At 37.1% G+C, this 21519-nt stretch overlaps 1 protein-coding gene across 1 annotated transcript in view; it reads left to right on the forward strand.

The window, feature by feature from the left end:
- The window catches only part of LRP1B (LDL receptor related protein 1B), a 2131860-nt gene that overhangs the window by 1214271 nt on the left and 896070 nt on the right, over positions 1 to 21519 (forward strand). The window contains exons 12-14 of the mRNA XM_066281034.1: positions 5559 to 5739; positions 13256 to 13475; positions 15915 to 16104. Coding sequence (XP_066137131.1) covers positions 5559 to 5739; positions 13256 to 13475; positions 15915 to 16104 — 591 coding nt within the window. The remainder of the gene's footprint in view (positions 1 to 5558; positions 5740 to 13255; positions 13476 to 15914; positions 16105 to 21519) is intronic.

The raw sequence follows: 21519 nt of genomic DNA on the forward strand, positions 1-21519 counted from the left end.
TTTCTATTTCCTCCCTGCTGATTGGTCTGTTTAGGCTTTCTGCTTCTTCATGACTCAGTCTAGGAAGGTTGTATTGTTCTAGGAATTTATCCATTTCTTCTAGATTGTTGTATTTGGTGGCATATAATTTTTCATAGTATTCTACAATAATTCTTTGTATTTCTATGATGTCTGTGGTGATCTCTCCTCTTTCATTTTGGATTTTATTTATTTGAGTCCTGTGTCTTTTTTCCTTGGTGAGTCTTGCTAAGGGTTTGTCAATTTTGTTGATCTATTCAAAGAACCAGCTCCTTGTTTTATTGATTTTTTCTATAGTTTTTCTGTTCTCTATTTCATTTATTTCTGCTCTGATTTTTATTATCTCCTTTCTTTGGCTGATTTTGGGTTGTCTTTGTTCTTCTTTTTCTAGTTCCTTAAGGTGTGAAGTTAAGTGGTTTACTTCGGCTCTCTCTTGTTTGTTCATATAGGCCTGAAGTGATATGAATTTTCCTCTTATTACTGCTTTTGCTGCGTCCCAGAGATTCTGATATGTCGTATTTTCATTTTCATTTGTCTGTATATATCTTTTGATTTCTGCACTTATTTCTTCTTTGACCCATTCATTTTTTAGAAGTATGTTGTTTAGTTTCCACATTTTTGTGGGTTTTCCCCCCTCTTTTTTGCAGTTGAATTCTAGTTTCAAGGCTTTATGATCAGAAAATATGCTTGGTACAATTTCAATTTTTCTAAATTTGCTGATATTGTCTTTGTGGCCCAACATATGGTCAATTCTTGAGAATGTTCCATGTACACTAGAGAAAAATGTATACTCTGTCGCTTTGGGATGAAGTGTCCTGTAGATGTCTATCATATCCAGGTGTTCTAGTATTTCGTTTAAGGCCACTATATCTTTATTGATTCTCTGTTTGGATGACCGATCTAGAGCCGTCAGCGGTGTATTGAGGTCTCCAAGTATGATTGTATTTTTGTTAGTTTTTGTTTTAAGGTCAATAAGTAGCTGTCTTATATATTTTGGTGCTCCTTGTTTTGGTGCATATATATTAAGGATTGTTATGTCTTCTTGATTCAACTTCCCCTTAATCATTATGAAATGACCATTTTTGTCTCTGAGTACTTTTTCTGTCTTGTAGTCAGCATTATTAGATATGAGTATTGCTACACCTGCTTTTTTTTGGGTGTTGTTTGCTTGGAGTATTGTTTTCCAGCCTTTCACTTTGAATTTGTTTTTATCCTTGTTGCTTAGATGTGTTTCTTGTAGGCAGCATATAGTTGGATTTTCTTTTTTAATCCATTCTGCTACTCTGTGTCTTTTTATTGGTAAGTTTAATCCATTTACATTTAGTGTAATTATTGATACTTGTGGGTTCCCTACTGCCATTTTATAAATTGCTTTCTGTTAGTTTTGTATCTAGTTTGATTCTTCTCTTTTGTTTTTCTATCATTTGTTTTTGTTTGTTTGTGTTCCATACTTCTTTCCTCTGTTGCTACCTTTTTTAAGTCAAGTTTTTTGTGGTGGTTTTTTTAAGGGTGGTTACCATTAAGTAATGAAAAGGGTACCTACCATATTCATTGTAGTACCCTATCTTATAAGTATTTCTGCACTTCATCGTCCTTTGCTACTGTTAATCTCCATCCTCTCCCCCCTTTTTTTCCTTTGTTGTCACAGTTTAAGTTTGGTTTTATTGTGTTCTTGGTGGAGCTGTTACTTGTGGTGTTGTTTTCTTTTGTTCTTTGAATCTGGTTGGAAAACCCCCCTTAGTATTTCCTGGAGTGGGGGCTTTCTGTTGATAAATTCTCTCATCTTTTCTGTATTTGTGAATGTTTTTATATCTCCTTCATACTTGAAGGATAGCTTTGATGGGTATAGTATTCTTGGCTGAAAGTTCCTCTCTTTCAGGGCTTTAAATATTGGGGTCCACTCTCTTCTAGCTTGTAGAGTTTCTGCTGAGAAATCTGATGATAATCTAATAGGCCTTCCTTTATATGTTGTACTCTTCTTTTCCCTGGCTGCCTTGAGAATTTTTTCTTTGTCATTGGTTTGTGTCATCTTTATTATGATGTGCCTTGGAGTGGGTTTGTTGGGGTTAAGAAAACTTGGTGTTCTGTTTGCTTCTTGAATTTGAGGCTTTAGTTCCTTCCACAGGCTTGGGAAGTTCTCGTCTATTATTTGTTTGAGTATATTCTCCATTCCATTTTCTTTCTCTTCTCCCTCTGATATACCTATTATTCTTATGTTATTCTTTCTGATGGAGTCAGACAATTCCTGTAGGGCTTTCTCATTTTTTATTATTCTTGAGTCTCTTTCTTCTTCTCTCTGTTGTGCCTCAAGTTGTTTGTCTTCTACTTCACTAATCCTATCTTCAATCTGTGCTGTTCTGTTAGCTAAGCTTGTTACCTCGTTTTTCAGCTCGTGAATTGAGTTTTTCATTTCTGTTTGATTTGTTTTTATAGTTTCAATTTCCTTGGTAATATATTCTTTGTTTTCATTGAGTTGTTTTCTGATCTCCCTATATTGCCTTTCTGTGTTTTCTTGTATATCTCTGAGTATTTTTAAGATTTCTAGTTTAAATTCTCTGTCATTTAGCTCCAAGGCTTCCAATATGTTAAGTCTTTTCTCCATAGATTTTTCCACATCTATTTGTGTTACCTCTCTTTCTTTTGTATCCATAATATTCGATTTCCTCTTTCTTATCGGCATCTGAGGGTGGTCTTATTGATAGCACTAATTAGAATTAATAAAGAGTAAAAAGAAAAAAAAAAAAAGGGTAAAACACCCCACAAAAAAAAAAAACAGTAATAATTTATTATTTCCCCCTTTTTTCTCTCTTCTCTTTCCCTCCTCTACCCTCCTCAGGGAAATATCGTGCCTATAATGGAGGGCCTGATTTGGGGTGAAGAGTTCAAGGGGCAAAAAAAGGGAGTAGGGACCTACTAAATGCAAAAAAAAAAAAAAAAAAAAAAAAAAAAAAAGGAAGAAAATCTTAGACAAGCATAAGATGATTTGCTTGTAAGTGATGGTCAACTAAGAGATATAATGAGAGGGATAAGAGGGAACCAGAAAAAAGGACCAAAAAAGAATAATAAAGAAGAAAAATAAAAATAATAAGTAAAAATCTGTTGTATTAAGTGGAGCGAAGACTAAATACAATGGAGACCTTGGGTTGGGAGGACCCAAAATGCCACAAAAATAAACAAACAAGAGAAAAAAAAATAAAAACAAAAGCAAAAAAGAGAAATAAATCCAAAAAAAAGCCTTGAGTCCCAAATTAACTAATTTGTTCGTGATTGAGGATTATATGGGAGGAAAGTAAAATGAGAAAAGAAAAAACGAATAGAAAGGAAAAAATAAGAAAAAGAGAAAAATGAAGGAAGAAATAAAATAGGAGGAGAAAAAACAAAATAAAGCAAGACAAAAAAAAAACAAAAGAAGAGAGAGTGAGAGTTAAGTGTTTTGGAGTATAACCTTAAAGGAGGGTGAGGATGAAGAAGAAAAATAAAATGCAACACTCATGGGTAGTGTAGTTCAAGAAAGGGGAAGCATAAGATGGGAAGAGAATAGAAGGACCGAGGTGGAGGAAATAAAGGCAAAAAGATAGAAGAAACAGACAACAACAACAACAACAACAAAAAATTAGTGGATCAAGTTGTAAAGTCTGTGGGTTTTTCTTGATTTTGAGAGGTTAACGTCTTCCTTTTTCTTTTCTCTCCCTCTTCCTAGTCGGTGACTCTGTACCCCAGGCTCTGCCCCTGTGTCACTCTTAGGTAGGGATTTGCAGTTGATGGGATTCTATGGCTATGTCATATAATTGGCTTTAGTCTTGCTGGAAGTAAAGGCTTGTTGGCGTTTGCAGGGTCCAACGATGAGAGAGTTTGCTTTCCTGGATTCTCTCTCCTAGTCCCCCCTTTCTGAATTAGCAGCCTGGTGATCCAGCTATAAGGCTGCAACTGCTTCTGCCTGGGGAGTAAGAGGCTCAAAGAGCTGGGAAATCCCCACTCTATCCCCACTCAGTGCAAGGCTTTGGGAAAGGCTCTGAGAGTCAGGGCCTCCAGTGTAATCAGGCGGGGGTGGGAGTCAACTGTTGTCAAGGTGACTGTTCAGCGCCTATCATTTAGTTGGACCTCTCAACCCAGGCTTTCCACACTTTGTAGCCTGTTTTTGCAGGGAAGAAGAGGCACTAGTCTCTGCTTACGACTAGTGTAGTATAGACCTTATTATCTGCCAAGTCCTTCTTGTTAGCGTTTATCCCTGAATATGGAGGCTCTATCAATCAGAAGTTGCCCCCGCCCCTTTAGCGAGAGGCACTAAAAAATATCACGCCTCTTGTCTTGGATCGCTGAACTGAGAGAGATCTTATCAATTAGAACCGAGGGTGCGCAGATTTTATGGGTTAAGCTAATTTCAGTGATTGGGTTGCAGCTGTGTTTCTGAAGGTGTTTTAGGCTGCCTGCGCGCGCCCCTCCCCCAACGCTTGATTGTTAGCTTGAATGGCTGGGTGAGGTGCCCCGCCCACGGAGAGAATCTCCCAAGCCTCTCCCGCTCGCCCCGCCGCTGGCGGCTGGACCGCACCAGGCGCAGGATAATGGAGCCCCCTGGGTGTGCGGGCCAGCAGGGTGCCCTGGGCGCGTGGAATGCCCAAGGCACGCGCGCGAATGTGGCGCTCCGGGCACCGGTGGCCGGCGACCCCCACTCGCAGTGTGCGGGCCGCTGGGAACGTCAGCAGTTCTCAACCGGACCGGGTGCGCGTGCGCGGCGGGTCGTGGCGGCCGCTCGCGATGCCGGTGGCGGTTCGCGTGGGTTCTCGGGGGTTCGCGGCAGCTCGCGGTCGGCGGCTCGTGGCGGCTTGCGGTTCCCAAGTATATGGGCTGACTCACCGCAGGCGCACTCCCTGGCGGCTTGAATGAGCGTCGCTGTGGTAGATTCCTCCACACCCTCGTCTCTCAGATTCAAGTGATAACAGTCCTTTTGCTTTCAGTTTGTGTGGAACTCCGGAATGCTCCGAGGATAAATTTTTCTGTTTCTATTTGATAAATTTGTTGTGATTTAGGGGAGAGCTGTCGGACGCGCTTCTCACGGCGCCATTTCCGTGACGTCACTCTGTTATGGGCTTTCAAAGATGTGTTTCTGCTGAACCTGGTAATTTCTTAGCAAGAGGATATTCATATTATTCTGATTACTCAAGTTATATATTACAAGTTTTAATATGCTTCCTTTTGGAACATAATTCTTGTTCATATTTCTTGATTGTTTTGGCTATCACTCTTTGAAAAGTGTCTATCACTCTTATTTTGTTCTGAGAATTTATCATTCACCTTTTTTTTGCTCTAATCTTTTATAGTCTCTTTTATTTTGCAAATTACTCTTTCAATTAAAATATGTCGAGAAGGTCTTTCATTCATATAAAATGACATTCAAAATAAAATTTAAAATGTTTTATGAAATGATAATATGTGAAAAATCACATTACATAGAAATCATTTCTTTTTGAGTTACTTTTTAAGTGGAACATCAGCGGTGGACACTATTGAAAATTTGTTTCTTTCTTGTTGCTCTCTTGCAGATCTGGATAACGTGGAGGGCATTGCTGTGGACTGGCTCGGAAATAACCTTTTCTGGACGAATGATGGCCACAGGAAGACTGTTAATGTGGCCCGGCTGGAAAAGGCTTCTCAGAGTCGGAAGACACTTTTAGAGGGAGAGATGTCCCATCCCAGAGGAATTGTGGTGGATCCTGTTAACGGGTATGAAATCTTTTATTAACTTTATATAAGAAAACTTATGTTAAATCAATTTGTTTTTACAGAGTTTGTAGGAGTAAGTTTTTATTTACTTGTTTTTATTATTTTTATTTAAGTGAAAGGAGAAGAGATAGAGACACAGACTCCTGCATGCCCCATGACTGGGATTCACCCAGTGATCCCCAGCTGGGGCCAATGCTTTGCCCATCTGGGGCCATACTTGCAAACAAGTTATTTTTAGCGCCAGAAGTGGAGGCTTCATGGAGCTATCCTCAGTGCCTGGGGTGATGTGCTTGAATCAATAGAGCCGTGGTTGTGGGAAAAGAAGAGAGAGAGATAAAGAGAAAGGGGGTGGAGAGAGGAGAAGAAGCAGATGGTCACTTCTTCTGTGTGCCCTGACCAGGAACCAAACCCAGGACTTCCACACGCTGGGTTGATGCTCTGCCATGGAGCCTACTGGCCAGGGCCAGTAAATTTTATTTAAATTTATATGTGAGGCCCTGGCCGGTTGGCTCAACGGTGGAGCTTCGGCCTGGCGTGCGGGGGACCCGGGTTCGATTCCCGGCCAGGGCACATAGGAGAAGCGCCCATTTGCTTCTCCATCCCCCCTCCTTCCTCTCTGTCTCTCTCTTCCCCTCCCGCAGCCAAGGCTCCATTGGAGCAGAGATGGCCCGGGAGCTGGGGATGGCTCCTTGGCCTCTGCCCCAGGTGCTAGAGTGGCTCTGGTCATGGCAGAGCATCGCCCCCTGGTGGGCAGAGCGTTGCCCCTGGTGGGCGTGCCGGGTGGATCCCGGTTGGGCACATGCGGGAGTCTGTCTGACTGTCTCTCCCCGTTTCCAGCTTCAGAAAAATACACACAAAAAAAATAAATAAATAAAAAATTAAAAAGATTTAAAAAATTTATATGTGAATTCCCACATGAATAGTCTAATTAGAAATAGTTATATCAGGATTTGTTCTCCTAGAGAATGTGCTAAATAAATATGTCAAAATATATTGAACTGAAATACACAGACTATTTGTATAAAGGATATATTACTTGATTTAGTCAGGCAAGCACCATAACCCTACATTTTTGACAGCCTGACACCAAGACAAACAAACAATTAAATCAGATAATCAATTTAACTTTTTAAAGGTTATTGGAATTTAATGTATTCAAAAATTGGTTACTATGCTCCTATTCTGTAATCCTCACAACAATCCTTTGAATTAATTGCTAACCTTATTCCTGTTTTACAAAGAAGAAAGTATAACTGATTTGCAAAGGACTGTTCAATTATTAAAAGATTGGGTAGATAATTAAACCATAGCACCTGTCTCTAAGACTTTACTCATAGCCACTTTACTCTGCAATTTTTAACTAGTTGGTAATCCCATAATTTTAGTTATAATCATAGTTTCATATAGTGACATCATTTTATACTATGCACTGCTTGTTTTAGGATGGAATTTTTTTAGCAATTTCTGTGAATATATTTTCCCTTGATTTTTATTCAGAACTATTACCAGAACAAAAACTATACTGTACATATAGAAATATAGAAGAAATGTGAAAATTTCCAACAGTATCTCAGAATTAATTGATAAGATGCATATTTTACATGCACAGCTGTTGACTGTGGTTTCTATCCCCTCTGTGACTTAAATATTTCACTGTTTCAAAACAGCATTAGAAAATTAGTATTCTTCATAGCTTACTGCATATTTACAAAAGTAATTAAATAGGAAGTTGTGATTCCCTCATAAACAGGGATCACCAGATTGCCATTCCTAGAATTATTTGTGTTGAAGATGGCTACAAATATAATCAGGGTCTTCTTCCTAGGCTGATCCTGAAGTAGTGATTGTGAACTCACAGTCTGTGTTTCTGTAAGACATAATTACACAGTAATATCAGTGATTTTATGTGTAAATTCTATAATTTTCTGTTCTATCCTGGATTTTTAAATCAAGTAATCTACCTAACCTTTAAACCAAGCCAATATTAAGTTTAAGAGTAAAGTATCTTATAAAGGCATCTTTTTTCTCAGTTTTCTGTTTGAGAAAAATATTTTCTGATAGAGTTAAAGGATCTTGATGTTGCTCAAGAAAATTACACAAACATGGAGATCATAGAATCACATGATTTGGTAGAATATTTAAAGGCTACTGGTTCCATCTCTCTTTTGAAATCCAGGAATCCCTTTCAATATTTCCCTAATAGGCAGGCATTCTACTTATACTTGAAACCTATAACATCTATGTAGTTTATATTTTATGGGGAAAATTTTGATTGGTGTGGCATTCTTTCTTTTTATTAAAGAAATATCTACATCCTTGTAATTATTGCCCTGTAACTGACACTACATTTGCCTCCAGTGTTACAAAGAATGACTAATAACTTTTCCATACTTCAGATTTTCAAATAGAATACTGCTCTTATGCGCCAACCTGTAAAACAACTAACACATATTTGCATATATATGTGTGTCTCTGTATGTATATTTTCCTAACCTTACTATTCTGTAAAGCAGGGGTCCCCAAACTACGGCCCGCGGGCCACATGCGGCCCCCTGAGGCCATTTATCTGCCCCCGCTGCACTTCCGGAAGAGGCACCTCTTTCATTGGTGGTCAATGAAAGGAGCACATTGACCATCTCATTAGCCAAAAGCAGGCCCATAGTTCCCATTGAAATACTGGTCAGTTTCTTGATTTAATTTACTTGTTTTTTATTTTAAATATTGTATTTGTTCCCGTTTTGTTTTTTTACTTTAAAATAAGATATGTGCAGTGTGCATAGGGATTTGTTCATAGTTTTTTTTATAGTCCGGCCCTCCAATGGTCTGAGGGACAGTGAACTAGCCCCCTGTGTAAAAAGTTTGGGGACCCCTGCTGTAAAGAATGGATAGGAAGATAGTAGAAATAGAAATTGAACCATGTAAATTTAATTATCCAAATAATTTTTTGATCCTAATACAATTTTTTCTTTGTTTTTAAATTCAGTCAATATATTTTATTTTATTTATTTATTTATTTATATTTTTTTACAGGGACAGAGAGAGAGTCAGAGAGAGGGATAGATAGGGACAAACAGACAGAAATGGAGAGAGATGAGAAGTATCAATCATCAGTTTTTCGTTGCAACACCTTAGTTGTTCATTGATTGCTTTCTCATATATGCCTTGACCGCAGGCCTTTAGCAGACCGAGTGACCCCTTGCTCGAGCCAGCGACCTTGAGTCCAAGCTGTTGAGCTTTTTGCTTAAGCCAGATGAGCCCGCGCTCAAGCTGGCGACCTCGGGGTTTCAAATCTGGGTCCTCGGCATCCCAGTTCAACGCTCTATCCACTGCGCCGCCACCTGGTCAGGCCCTAATACAATTTTTAAGAAAGAGAAAATAATTTTAATTAGGAAAGTTCCATTTAAAATAGTATAATGTAACTTGAAACAAACATTTCAAGAAAATTTTTTTTACATATTTATCTACCATTATACCTCTTTGTAGTTACACAGACACGTAGAAAATCTGTGGTTGTCTATTAGCAAAAATTTCTCATTTCAGAGATATGCTTTTTCAAAAGTTTTATAACCAATTACAGAGTCAGCAAAGAATTCATTTATTTTTTATTAAAATATATTTTTGATTAACTACCATACAGATCAAAATAAGTCAGTAAGACAATTTTTCTCAAGGAGTTTACAATGTGGTGTGCTATGTGTATACACACACACACAAAAAAAATTACATATAAAATAAAATAGAATGCTATACATTCTCTTCAGAAATTACTGGGATTTTTAATACAGAATTGAACTTTAGTAGATGAATAGGTTTCCCAAATTAAAAGAGTTGGTCCCAGGGCTTGGTGTGTATATTCATGAGGTTACTCACTGTTTTGACGGGACAGTATAAGTAAGTCATTGTTAGAGGAAGAGAAGTTAGTGGCAGTTCTGAGGTGTGATGGCTTCATTAAATCTAGAGCAGAGGGTATGTGAAGGAACAAAGTAAGAAATGAAACTAGAAAGAAGCAGAAATCTTCAATGTTGTGATTAAAAGTTTAGATTTATTTTGCTGACAGCAGAGTAATTGAAAGGTTTTGAAGATAAAAGTCACATTCTTCAATTAATGATTTAGAAAGACAAGTGAGCAGTGTGACAGGTATGTGCGAAACAACCTGTTCTGGGTTCCCTTTGAAAAGGGATGAAAGACAGACTACAGCATTTGTAATAGGAACAGGAAAGTGGGGACCAAGGCAGAAGAGACAAAAAGAAGATTGCAGGCTTCAGCAGTTGTTGAAATGGGAATAAAGCTGGCAGAGGACGCAATTAATTAAGGTGGCACTATTCTTAAGCTGATCGCTGCTGATGAACTCCTTCCTCCTAATAATTCCACATCTCATAATTTATATCAATTACTTAGAAACCTACATTTTCAGTTTTCACTTCTCAAAACATTATCTATCTGAACTATGTCCAAACTGAGTGCATATTTCCCTCAAAAGAGGACCTGAGAGAGAGACAGACAGAACAGACAGTCAGGAAGAGAAAGAGTTGAGAAGAATCAACTTGTTGCAGCACCTTAGTCTTCATCAATTAATTTCTCATATGTGCCTTGAGCAGGGGGGCTCCAGCTGAGCCAGTGACCCCTTGCTCAATCCAGTCACCTAGAGCTTCAAGCCAGTCACCTCTTGCCCAAGCCAGTCATCTTGGGCTTTAAACCAGGAACCATTGGGCTCAAGCCAGCGACCATGGGGTCATGTCTATAATCCCACACTCAAGCCAGTGATCCTGTGCTCAAGCTGAGCCTATGCACAAGCTAGCAGTCTCAGGGTTTTGAACCTGGGTTCTCAGTGTCCTTGGACAATGCTCTATCCATTGTGCCACTGCATGGTCAGGCTGCATCCATATCTTAGTAGTATAACACCCTCTAAATAACAGCTAGATATTATTTCAGCATTCAAATCAATCTTTTCAAATAAATTTATTTTGCTTTCATGACAGCGAAAATATTAAGGATTTAGATATTTTTAAAATTGACCACCAGTTAATATAATTTAATTTGGGGACGTGGTTAATATCAACAATGTTTAGTGTTGCTTAGTGTTACAGGACAAAAATATGAATAACAAAGAATCCCTGTCCTTGTTTTGATTTTTAAGTGAAATTATTAGCTATGCAACATCATTAAATTCAATACAAGGCATAAGTACAATAAATACTATAAGGTAACTTAAAAATATCACTAGGAAACAAAGGAAAGAGCCTATTTTGACATAAAGGTTAAAGATAAACTTTATTAAAATTTTTATTTAAACAGGCCTTTAAAATAAGAGGTATAGTTTTTCTTGCTGAATTAGCTGTAGGCCAGTATAACATAATTTTGTTTTGATGGCTACTCAAGTTTCACCTATAAAAATATTTATATTTGTTTCTGCTTGTTCAACAGGCTATATTTTCTTTTTTTTTTTTTACAGGCACAGAGAGAGAGAGTAAGAGAGAGGGATAGATAGGGACAGACAGACAGGAATAGAGAGAGATGAGAAGCATCAATCATTAGTTTTTCATTGCAAGACCTTAGTTGTTCATTGATTGCTTTCTCATATGTGCCTTGACCATGGGGCTACAGCAGACCGAGTAACCCCTTGCTCGAGCCAGTGACCTTGGGTCCAGGCTGGTGAGCTTTTGCTCAAACCAGGTGAACCCGCGCTCAAGCTGATGACCTCAGGGTCTCGAACCTGGGTCCTCTGCATCCCAGTCCAATGCTCTATCCACTGTGCCACTGCCTGGTCAGGCATAATTTTTGTATTTAAGAATCTTCACATTCAATATTGATTATAAGACTTTTACAATATAACCTTTAATTAGATAATAAAATAAGTAGATGGTGATAACATATATATATATATATAACATATAACTATACATATATATAGTCCTTGTCAGATTGGCAGCACTTATTTAAATGTTTTCTTTTATTTTGTTTGAATAATAATAATCTTAGTAATAGATAGATAATTTTCACAAAAATATTTCTTCAAATATAAATCAATACAAAGCATGTTTAGAATACCCAGAATTATTCTTCACTTATCTGTATGTATACATGTGTGCACATGACTGTATGACCTGGGTTAGAGAGTCACACACACACAAAAGTGTTACTACGTTCAAAAGAAAAGTTAGAGGGAAAGATACCTGCACTTTTAACAAGTAAGAAATTAGCAGTAAAAATAAAAGTGCATTGATTAACTATATTTAAGATTTTAGGCTTGTACATAGTTGATTTAAGTAGTTGAAATCAAGCAGTTATACCTAACTAGTACAGGATTAAAGCAAAGAGAATGACTTTTCTATTTATTCCAAATTTGTTCCAATAACATGCCTCTTGAAGAACACACAGGATATAAGATAAGCATATTGCCATATTTATTTCTAGGATTAGAACACATTTTGACTTAATCCATCAATCTCACTATACTTCATTGGCATTAATTTATAAATGGTGTGTTGCAGCCTAAATTGTCCGAAATCTGCCGGTTTAGATCACTGTAGGACTACTAGTCATAAATACAGATTTTCTCAGGCTTCACAAAATGTGAGAGGCAGAGACTCTAATAAGGGCATTTCTAGGGTAAGCAGCCTTAGGAAAGCTTTGGCGCTTCATAAAGCTCTGCATGAGGTGGCCGAATGAAAACCCACACTTTAATGAATAAATCAGGCAGTTTTACATGACCCTGAAATAATAAAGGTGGAAGGTTTTAATGTTATTCATGAAGGAATTGCAGCATTAGCTCAAGGCCCCCTCTCTCACTGTTATAGCTTACACAAAATGATTTGTTCTTAAAGGCAGATGCTTTTGTTTGAGATAGAAATTAAAAACTCAAAATCTTAAGGTCAGTCAACCTGCTGTTATTAAACTTATATGCAGCTAAATCATCTTCTGTGGGTTTTGGAGGTAATTATGAGCAGCAATAAAGTTTAGACAATTTGCATCAGGAAGACAAATTGGAACTGGCCAGACACATGCAGTATGATTGTGCCTTTCAGATAAAAGACAATCCATGTGCCTGTCTTAAAAAATAATAATTAATCTGAGATTAAATAAAGTCTGGAGTAAATCATCAACTGGGCCATGAGTTCTCATGTCAGTCAACCTGCTTTCTAATTACATCATTGATTATATGTTTTATGAAGTGAATGACATTTAAAAATAGTAATGTCTCAAAAACCATTTCCCAAATTTGTTATCAACATCAAAGAAATCAATATTTGGCACCTACTCTAAGCTTAATTAAACATTGAAGCCAATAGCTGTGGTAGTGGGTTTCTGTAATGTCTCAGAACAGTCTGGCTTCTCTCAACACGTCTTTGCTTTGCTTGGTACTTCACAGTTGCCTCCTCCCTTTGCCAGATAAGCACTTAGATAGGAGAGAAATCAGAATGTTATTAGATTTTATGAAGGTGCCAAATCTCAGGACGGGTCTTTCTGTAGAGTGGCTTGCAATAACACGTGTATGTTCTTGTTTGCAATGTCTTAGCTGGATGTACTGGACAGACTGGGAGGAAGATGAAATAGATGACAGCGCCGGAAGGATCGAGAAGGCCTGGATGGATGGCTTCAATCGGCAGATATTTGTAACATCGAAAATGCTGTGGCCCAATGGTTTGACTCTGGACTTCCACACCAACACCTTATACTGGTGTGATGCTTACTATGACCACATTGAGAAAGTATTTTTGAATGGAACTCACAGGAAGGTAAAAGACAAGTGCTGCTGGTTTCAACCCACAGGCTTCATTTTTCATAGAGCCTTGTTGTGTTGTGTTAAAAATACTTTCAACAGTAGAGCGTCGGCCTAGCGTGTGGAGGACCCGGGTTCGATTCCCGGCCAGGGCACACAGGAGAAGCACCCATTTGCTTCTCCACCCCTCCGCCACGCTTTCCTCTCTGTCTCTCTCTTCCCCTCCCACAGCCAAGGCTCCATTGGAGCAAAGATGGCCCGGGCGCTGGGGATGGCTCTGTGGCCTCTGCCTCAGGCGCTAGAGTGGCTCTGGTCGCAACATGGCGACGCCCAGGATGGGCAGAGCATCGCCCCCTGGTGGGCAGAGCGTCGCCCCTGGTGGGCGTGCCGGGTGGATCCCGGTCGGGCGTATGCGGGAGTCTGTCTGACTGTCTCTCCCTGTTTCCAGCTTCAGAAAAATGAAAAAAAAAAAAAACTTTCAAGTTTATTTTTACCCCTCTGAGGCGGCTGCCAGTAGTCTCCATGGGTCGGTTACAGGAGGCTGAGCATTAAGTAGTGCAGCTGGGTTTCGCCTCTAGAACAGGCTCAGTTCACTGTGGTATGCCAGGATTTGTGAGATTTTTAAAAGATCTCAGGATATCGGAACTGTTTTAAAATGCAGCTTTTCTACATTATTGATGAGTTTGCTATGACTAAGCAACCTATCTCTATTCAAATATCTTCAATATTTGCTGCTGAAATTTAACCTATATATTATGAAATATTAATGATAATGCATTTATTTGAATAAAGAAGTTCATGACATTGAAATGAAAACACAAGATTAACCTGAACTTTAAGCCTGTTGGTATGAATTGATATCAACTACCTCTCACCTCTGTTGGTAGAATCATTGCACAGTGATTCTGAAATGCTGGAGTAAATTGAGGATGTGGTTGACTGGGGCAGCGGCAGTGTTGACAGAACATCTCTATATTTTATCTTATAATTATTTAAGCATGTATAACACTATGAACTACCTTCAACTTTCAGTTAAATAATAAAAAGTAGAATATTCAAAGTAACCAAATGCTTCCTTTTATACTACACTTTCCTCTTTTTTTTTTTTTTAGAAAGGAAGACTACACAATTGGCTAAGCCTATTTATTATAAATTCTGTTTGAAAAATAAATAGTATACTAATCAGTTAAGACTATTTCAGTAATTCACTCTAACAGTGCTTTTAATGTTTTCCTCTAAATGAGTAAAATTTATTGGCATTTAAACTGTTACATACTTAACAGGTACTAAATAAATATTTATGATTCCTTTGAAGATGTTAATATTATATATGTATGCATTATATATAATATTATAATGACCAGCATATTTTAGCTTTCATTAAAATGAGAAAATAAAAATAAGATTTGTCTCAATTATTCAATATATAAAAATTTGTTCTGAAGAATTCAGATAAAGGGAAAAAAATTGACTTGCTAACTTTACATTATTTAGACAACTTCTTCAACTCTCTAATGTTAAATGAAGTCAGTACACAATGTTCTTTCATATTGTATACTATCCATTTTACACACAAATGTTTTTCTACAACCCTAATTGTGAAACAGGATTTACCATATAATTGCTCCATTTAAACAATAAAAATATAAAACTAGAATGTAAAGAATATATCAAGATAGTCATCATTGAAATTAGCCAGTGAATCTTATTTATCTCTTTACTATTAGTAAATTTTTCCATGTTCAAAATTAAAATCTTTATCTTCTTCTCTGACATCTCCTAAATTTCTTCCATTTGCATGTGTTCAATTAAACAGGAAAATCCCTTTCACTTCCAATGTCTCAATGCCATGTTGGAATCCTTGGCTATTGAATGGACAATATTGCAATATACATGATGACACTAATGAGTCAGATTAATTTTTGTTCCAGGATATAAATCCAAAATATTAGAAAAAAGAAAAAGAATGATGCCTGACCTGTGGTGGCACAGTGGATAAAGCATTGACCTGGAACACTGAGGTCGCCAGTTCCAAACCCTGGGCTTGCCTGGTCAAGGCACATATAGGAGTTGATGCTTCCTGATCCTCCTCATCCCTCTTCCTCTCTAAAATGAGTAAATAAAAAAGAAAATTAAAAAGTTTAAAAAAAGACGCAAAAAAGAATGTTAGTCAAAGTAATTTTAACATCTGTATTTCTTAATTTATGTGTAAAGCCAAATATGAGACAATTTAAGTGAATGAAATGTAAATGACCTTTAAATATCAACTTCTAGTAACAGAAAAATATGCTCACATTGTGAAACCTATTTACCATATACACTGGAAGAAAATATGAGTTAAGATATTAGGTAAATCACTGTCTGTTACACCTATTTGAATACCGTTTTCTTTAAATACTTAGTAATGTTTCTAAAGGTCCGTATTGAATTTTCACAACGTGTTTCTATTTTGCAGATTGTTTACAGTGGGAAGGAGTTGAACCATCCCTTTGGACTGTCACATCATGGAAATTATGTGTTCTGGACTGATTATATGAATGGTTCAATTTTTCAACTAGATTTGATGATGAATAAGGTGACATTACTGAGGCGTGAAAGACCACCACTGTTTGGGCTTCAGATTTATGATCCACGAAAGCAACAAGGTATTAAAAACCAAGTAAAATTGCTTCTGAGTTTCCTATATAATAATACTTAACAGTAGTTACAGAAAGGTTTTATTTTGACAGTGTCATTGAAATTTTAACTCCAAAGTCAATCAAATCTTGGACTTTGTTATCATAAAAAATTTATTATTTTATTGTTCAAAATAACCTGAGTGAGTAACTCTGAGAATTCTGAGTAAAGTTGAAGGTTTTTTCCAAATACTTTCTTTTTGATGTCATCCTTACTGAAGAAATCGGTTAGTTAAAATAAAAAAATATATACTTTTTTAATTTTTTTAAAGACTATTGTAAGCAGTTAGAAAAACTTTGGGAAAGGAATATTAAAGGAAAATATCATAAAATACATTATATAAAAAAATTTTATTTTTAACAGTATTTTAATATATTTTATCCGATTAGTTTCATGTGTATTTAAGGAGCATTTAATTAAGTTATATGATATAAAAGTAAAATAACCTATCATAATATTCATGTTATTAAAGTCAGGTAATATTTTTATGTTTTATCTACATAACTTATTAATATTTATCAGGCTATCCACAATAGTATGTCTTAGAACTCGGGTATTAAACAAAGAAAACTATTTGTAAATTATGTATAAATTGTTTTTATGAATCTAAAGTCATTATTCCATTTCAAATGCAAATATTTCTGTGGACATTTAATGAGCATCTATTTCAATAAATTCAGGATAAAAATTATATCCTGAGTTTTTCAATGCATGCGTTTTTAATAGGAAGTTATCTAGCAACAAAAGTTTTTGAAGCTATTTCAGCCGAAAGAGGAATGTTGAAAGCAAACTATCTCAATCAAGAACTTTATTTTATTCTACTGTATTAATATTGCCTCAGTGAAATACAAATCCAATTTCATTAAATAATGGCAGTACATAAAGTGAGAAATACATAAAGTTTTAATAGCTAATAAAAAGTCAAATTATCTTTATAAAATAAAAAAATAAAATTATTTAATATGGTATAAGCTTTAGTGTGGACAGAAAATAAAGAATAAAGCAATTGCCTACATAGATCAAATGGTAATATTTTCTTTTAAATTAACATTAACCCCGCCACCATTGTCATTTGTCTACACTAAACCGGAGGCAAGAATATGAACGGGAACAACCCAACCCTTCTCACCTCCTTTGGTGTTTTGTTTTCAGGATTGTTGTACCTCTAATTCCATATTTATCAGTTTGCTGGATTTTATTACACCAATCAGTCTACAATCACATTTTCTATTTTCATTCTCTTTAGAAATTGTTCATTTTAAATGTCATTGCTATACTCCCTGCAGTCAAATTCCATGACATTTTCACAATCTTCATTTCCTTTAAACTTCTGGTTGACTTAGAAAGTTGATCAATTAAATGCAACACATGGGATTAGATATGTCTTAGCTAATTATAAAATGGACTTGGTTTTGGCCCTGGCCGGTTGGCTCAGCGGTAGAGCGTCGGCCTAGCGTGCGGAGAACCTGGGTTCGATTCCCGGCCAGAGCATACAGGAGAAGCGCCCATTTGCTTCTCCACCCCTCCGCCGCGCTTTCCTCTCTGTCTTTCTCTTCCCCTCCCACAGCCAAGGCTCCATTGGAGCAAAGATGGCCCGGGCGCTGGGGATGGCTCTGTGGCCTCTGCCCCAGGCACTAGAGTGGCTCTGGTCCCAACATGGCGAAGCCCAGGATGGGCAGAGCATCGTCCCCTGGTGGGCAGAGCGTCACCCCATGGTGGGCGTGCCGGGTGGATCCCGGTCGGGCGCATGCGGGAGTCTGGCTGACTGTCTCTCCCTGTTTCCAGCTTCAGAAAAATGGGAAAAAAAAGAAAAAAAAAGGACTTGGTTTTAAATCTATATCCTGACACTTTCTCTTTTGTAAACTTGAGACATATCATAAAGATTTAACAAAGATAAATTTTTTCTTCATAAAATTTTATAAAGAATAAATATTTATTATATGAGACTAGACTTAGAATAGTACCTGTGTTTTATGTTAATTAATTTATCCTTACCATTTCACAATCTGGAAGCATATATTTGTAAATTTTCTAGTATATAACCATTTTAAATAAATATTCAAGAGTAATGTGTCAAAATACAAAAAATACATTCCCCTGATAGGAATATGAGGATTGTTTTCTGATATGCATAAAGAATTTATTTGGTATTTAAACCAGTGTCATTAACACATAATTGTTTAGTGCAGGGGTCCCCAAACTATGGCCTTCGGGCCACATGTGGCCCCCTGAGGCCATTTATCCGGCCCCCGCCGCACTTCCGGAAGGGGCACCTGTTTCATTGGTGGTCAGTGAGAGGAGCATAGTTCCCATTGAAATACTGGTCAGTTTGTTGAGTTAAATTTACTTGTTCTTTTATTTTAAATGTTGTATTTGTTCCCGTTTTATTTTTTTACTTTAAAATAAGATATGTGCAGTGTGCATAGGGATTTGTTCATAGTTTTTTTTTATAGTCCGGCCCTCCAACGGTCTGAGGGACAGTGAACTGGCCCCCTGTGTAAAAAGTTTGGGGACCCCTGGTTTAGTGCTATGCCTTAGATGAACAGTGTTTGTTTTTAAAGTGCTTTTTAAAAATTGTAGTAAAAAAGCCTGACCAGGTGGTGGCACAGTGGATAGAGTGTTGGACTGGGATGCGGAGGACCCTTGTTTGAGAACCCGAGGTCGCCAACTTGAGCGCGGGCTCATCTGGTTTGAGCAAAACTCACCAGCTTGGACCCAAGGTCGCTGGCTAGAGCAAGGTGTCACTTGATCTGCTGAAGGCCCACGGTCAAGGCATATATGAAAAAGCAATCAATGAATAACTAAGATGTCACAATGAAAAACTGATGATTGATGCTTCTCATCTCTCCGTTTCTGTCTGCCTGTCCCTATCTATCCCTCTCTCTGACTCTCTCTCTGTCTCCGTAAAAAAAAAAGTCATAAAAAGACATTAAAATGAAAATTTATCACAGATTACTAAACGTATACAACCTTTATTGTAGAAACCATTATGTTCTGTCTCACTGATAGAATATATTTGGCCAAATTGATTATTTTTTATTAACTTAGGTGAAATAATCAGTTAAAGTTTTCTAGTTAGCCTACATGGGGCTAAGAATTTACTTGAATCTTTTAAACAAACAATACAATATAGAAAGTATACTTGATCAATATTTTAATCAGTCAGTAGACATACATTAAAATTGGATAAACTACTCAGGGTCTAAATTTTTTGGATATTTGACTACACTGATAAAAATAGCTAGACATAAAACAAATTGCAGGCTCTGGTCAGTGGTTCAGTGGATAGAGTGGTGGCCAGTGTATGAACATCCTGGGTTCAATTCTCGGTCAAGGTATACAGGAAAAGCGACCCCTCCCCATTCCCTTCCCTTTCCTTCTCTCTCTCTCTCTCTGTCTCTCTGTCTCTCTCTCTCTTTTTACCTCCTGCAGCCATGGCTTAATTGGTCTGAGTGAACTGACCTGGGTGATGAGGATGGCTCCGTGGCGCCTACACCGCAGGTGCTAAAAAAAAAAGAAATAGCTTGGTTGCAAGTATGGATCCAGATGGGCAGAACTTTGGCCCCTACAGGTGTTGGCAGGAGGACCCCAGCTGGAGTACATGCAGGAGCTATCTACCCACCTCTGAACTTAGAAAAGAAAAAATAAAATTAATAAGACATTCTTAAAAAGTTTTTCAAACTTCTAGAAATTCAACAAAAATGTTCACATGTACTCTATCGGTAATATGTTCAGTTAATAAATTTTTAAAATTTCAGAAACTGTAACGAGAGATATAGAGTTATTTAAATTAATTTAGATTTTAGATTTCTATTATTACAGGATAAATATCAATTCTTCCCATTTAATATGTAGTATTCAAAGAAAGAGAATATTTAAAAGTTAAAATAATGATCATTTATTTTGAATAACTTAAATTATATATAGGTCGTATTTAATAAGACTCATAAGTATGAGTTATACTATCAAATTTAATAATTTTTAATTTAGCATATATTTTCAATATAAAAATAGATTCTAAAATATTTTAACACTTTTTTATTGTTTTAAATTTTTCATATGTCTAAAATTATTTTTCATTATTTCTAATTTTACAGAATCTGAATGTTACTAAAATATTTATTATATGATTTAATTGTGTACAAAATGTGCATAACATAGATAGAACTTCTAACCATCATACAAAGTATTAGTTTTTTTTTTTTGTATTTTCCTGAAGCTGGAAACAGGGAGAGACAGTCAAACAGACTCCCGCATGCGCCCGACCAGGATCCACCCGGCACGCCCACCAGGGGCAACGCTCTGCCCCTCTGGGGCGTCGCTCTGCTGCGACCAGAGCCACTCTAGCGCCTGGGGCAGAGGCCAAGGAGCCATCCCCAGCGCCCGGGCCATCTTTACTCCAATGGAGCCTTGACTGCGGGAGGGGAAGAGAGAGACAGAGAGGAAGGAAGGGGGGGTGGAGAAGCAAATGGGCGCTTCTCCTATGTGCCCTGGCTGGGAATCAAACCCGGGTCCCCCGCACGCCAGGCCGACGCTCTACCGCTGAGCCAAGCGGCCAGGGCCCAAAGTGTTAGATTTTTATTTCACGGTCAAGGAATAAGCATGTCTATGTCTGGAAGCTGTTAAAAAAAATTTTGTATTTGCTACTGGAAAATGCATGTACTAAGATTATCTTCCTACTTTAGATATTGCACTATAGCTTAAATTATTAACTTCTTTAGATTTTAAATCTATTTTTTGTATTTTTATAAACATAAGCATATAATTTACTTCTTAGAATAATAAAATTAAATACTTATATATTTTAGTCATTTCTTCTGATCTTTGGGCACATAATAATCTATGGGGATGAGTTAAATATTTATTGCATTTAACAACACCTCAAATATTTTTAAACTTATTTCTGACAATCTCTGCATAGCACATCCATCCCTGAGGCTCACAGTGTGATACTCTAGTTTGTCACTTTAGTCAGTTTTGGTACTTACACTTTAACTGTCAATATGGTTTTAATCACTATATTATGTTATGTCTCTGAGTAATTAAAAGCTCTTTATTATTAATGTTGGAGAGAGATCTTCTGATATTGTCAAAATGTTATTTATTGAAGCCCAGGCCAGATAACTCAGTTGTAGCATCACTCTAAGTGCAGAGGTTGCTGGATTGATTCCCGGGCCAGGGCACATACAGGAGCAGCTCAATGTTCCTGTCTCTCTCTCTCTCTCTCTCTCTCTCTCTCTCTTTCTCTTTCTGCCTCCCTCCAAAAAAATAAATGTTATTTATTGATACATTGAAAACTGCAACATTGTATAAAATAACCCTCACATTTAGCCTACCAATTAGATTGCTAGTGTTGCAGAGTTCTTTGTAACTATTCTGCATAT

The sequence above is a fragment of the Saccopteryx bilineata genome, chromosome 5, assembly GCF_036850765.1.
Source record: "Saccopteryx bilineata isolate mSacBil1 chromosome 5, mSacBil1_pri_phased_curated, whole genome shotgun sequence".
Taxonomy (NCBI): Eukaryota; Metazoa; Chordata; class Mammalia; order Chiroptera; family Emballonuridae; genus Saccopteryx; species Saccopteryx bilineata.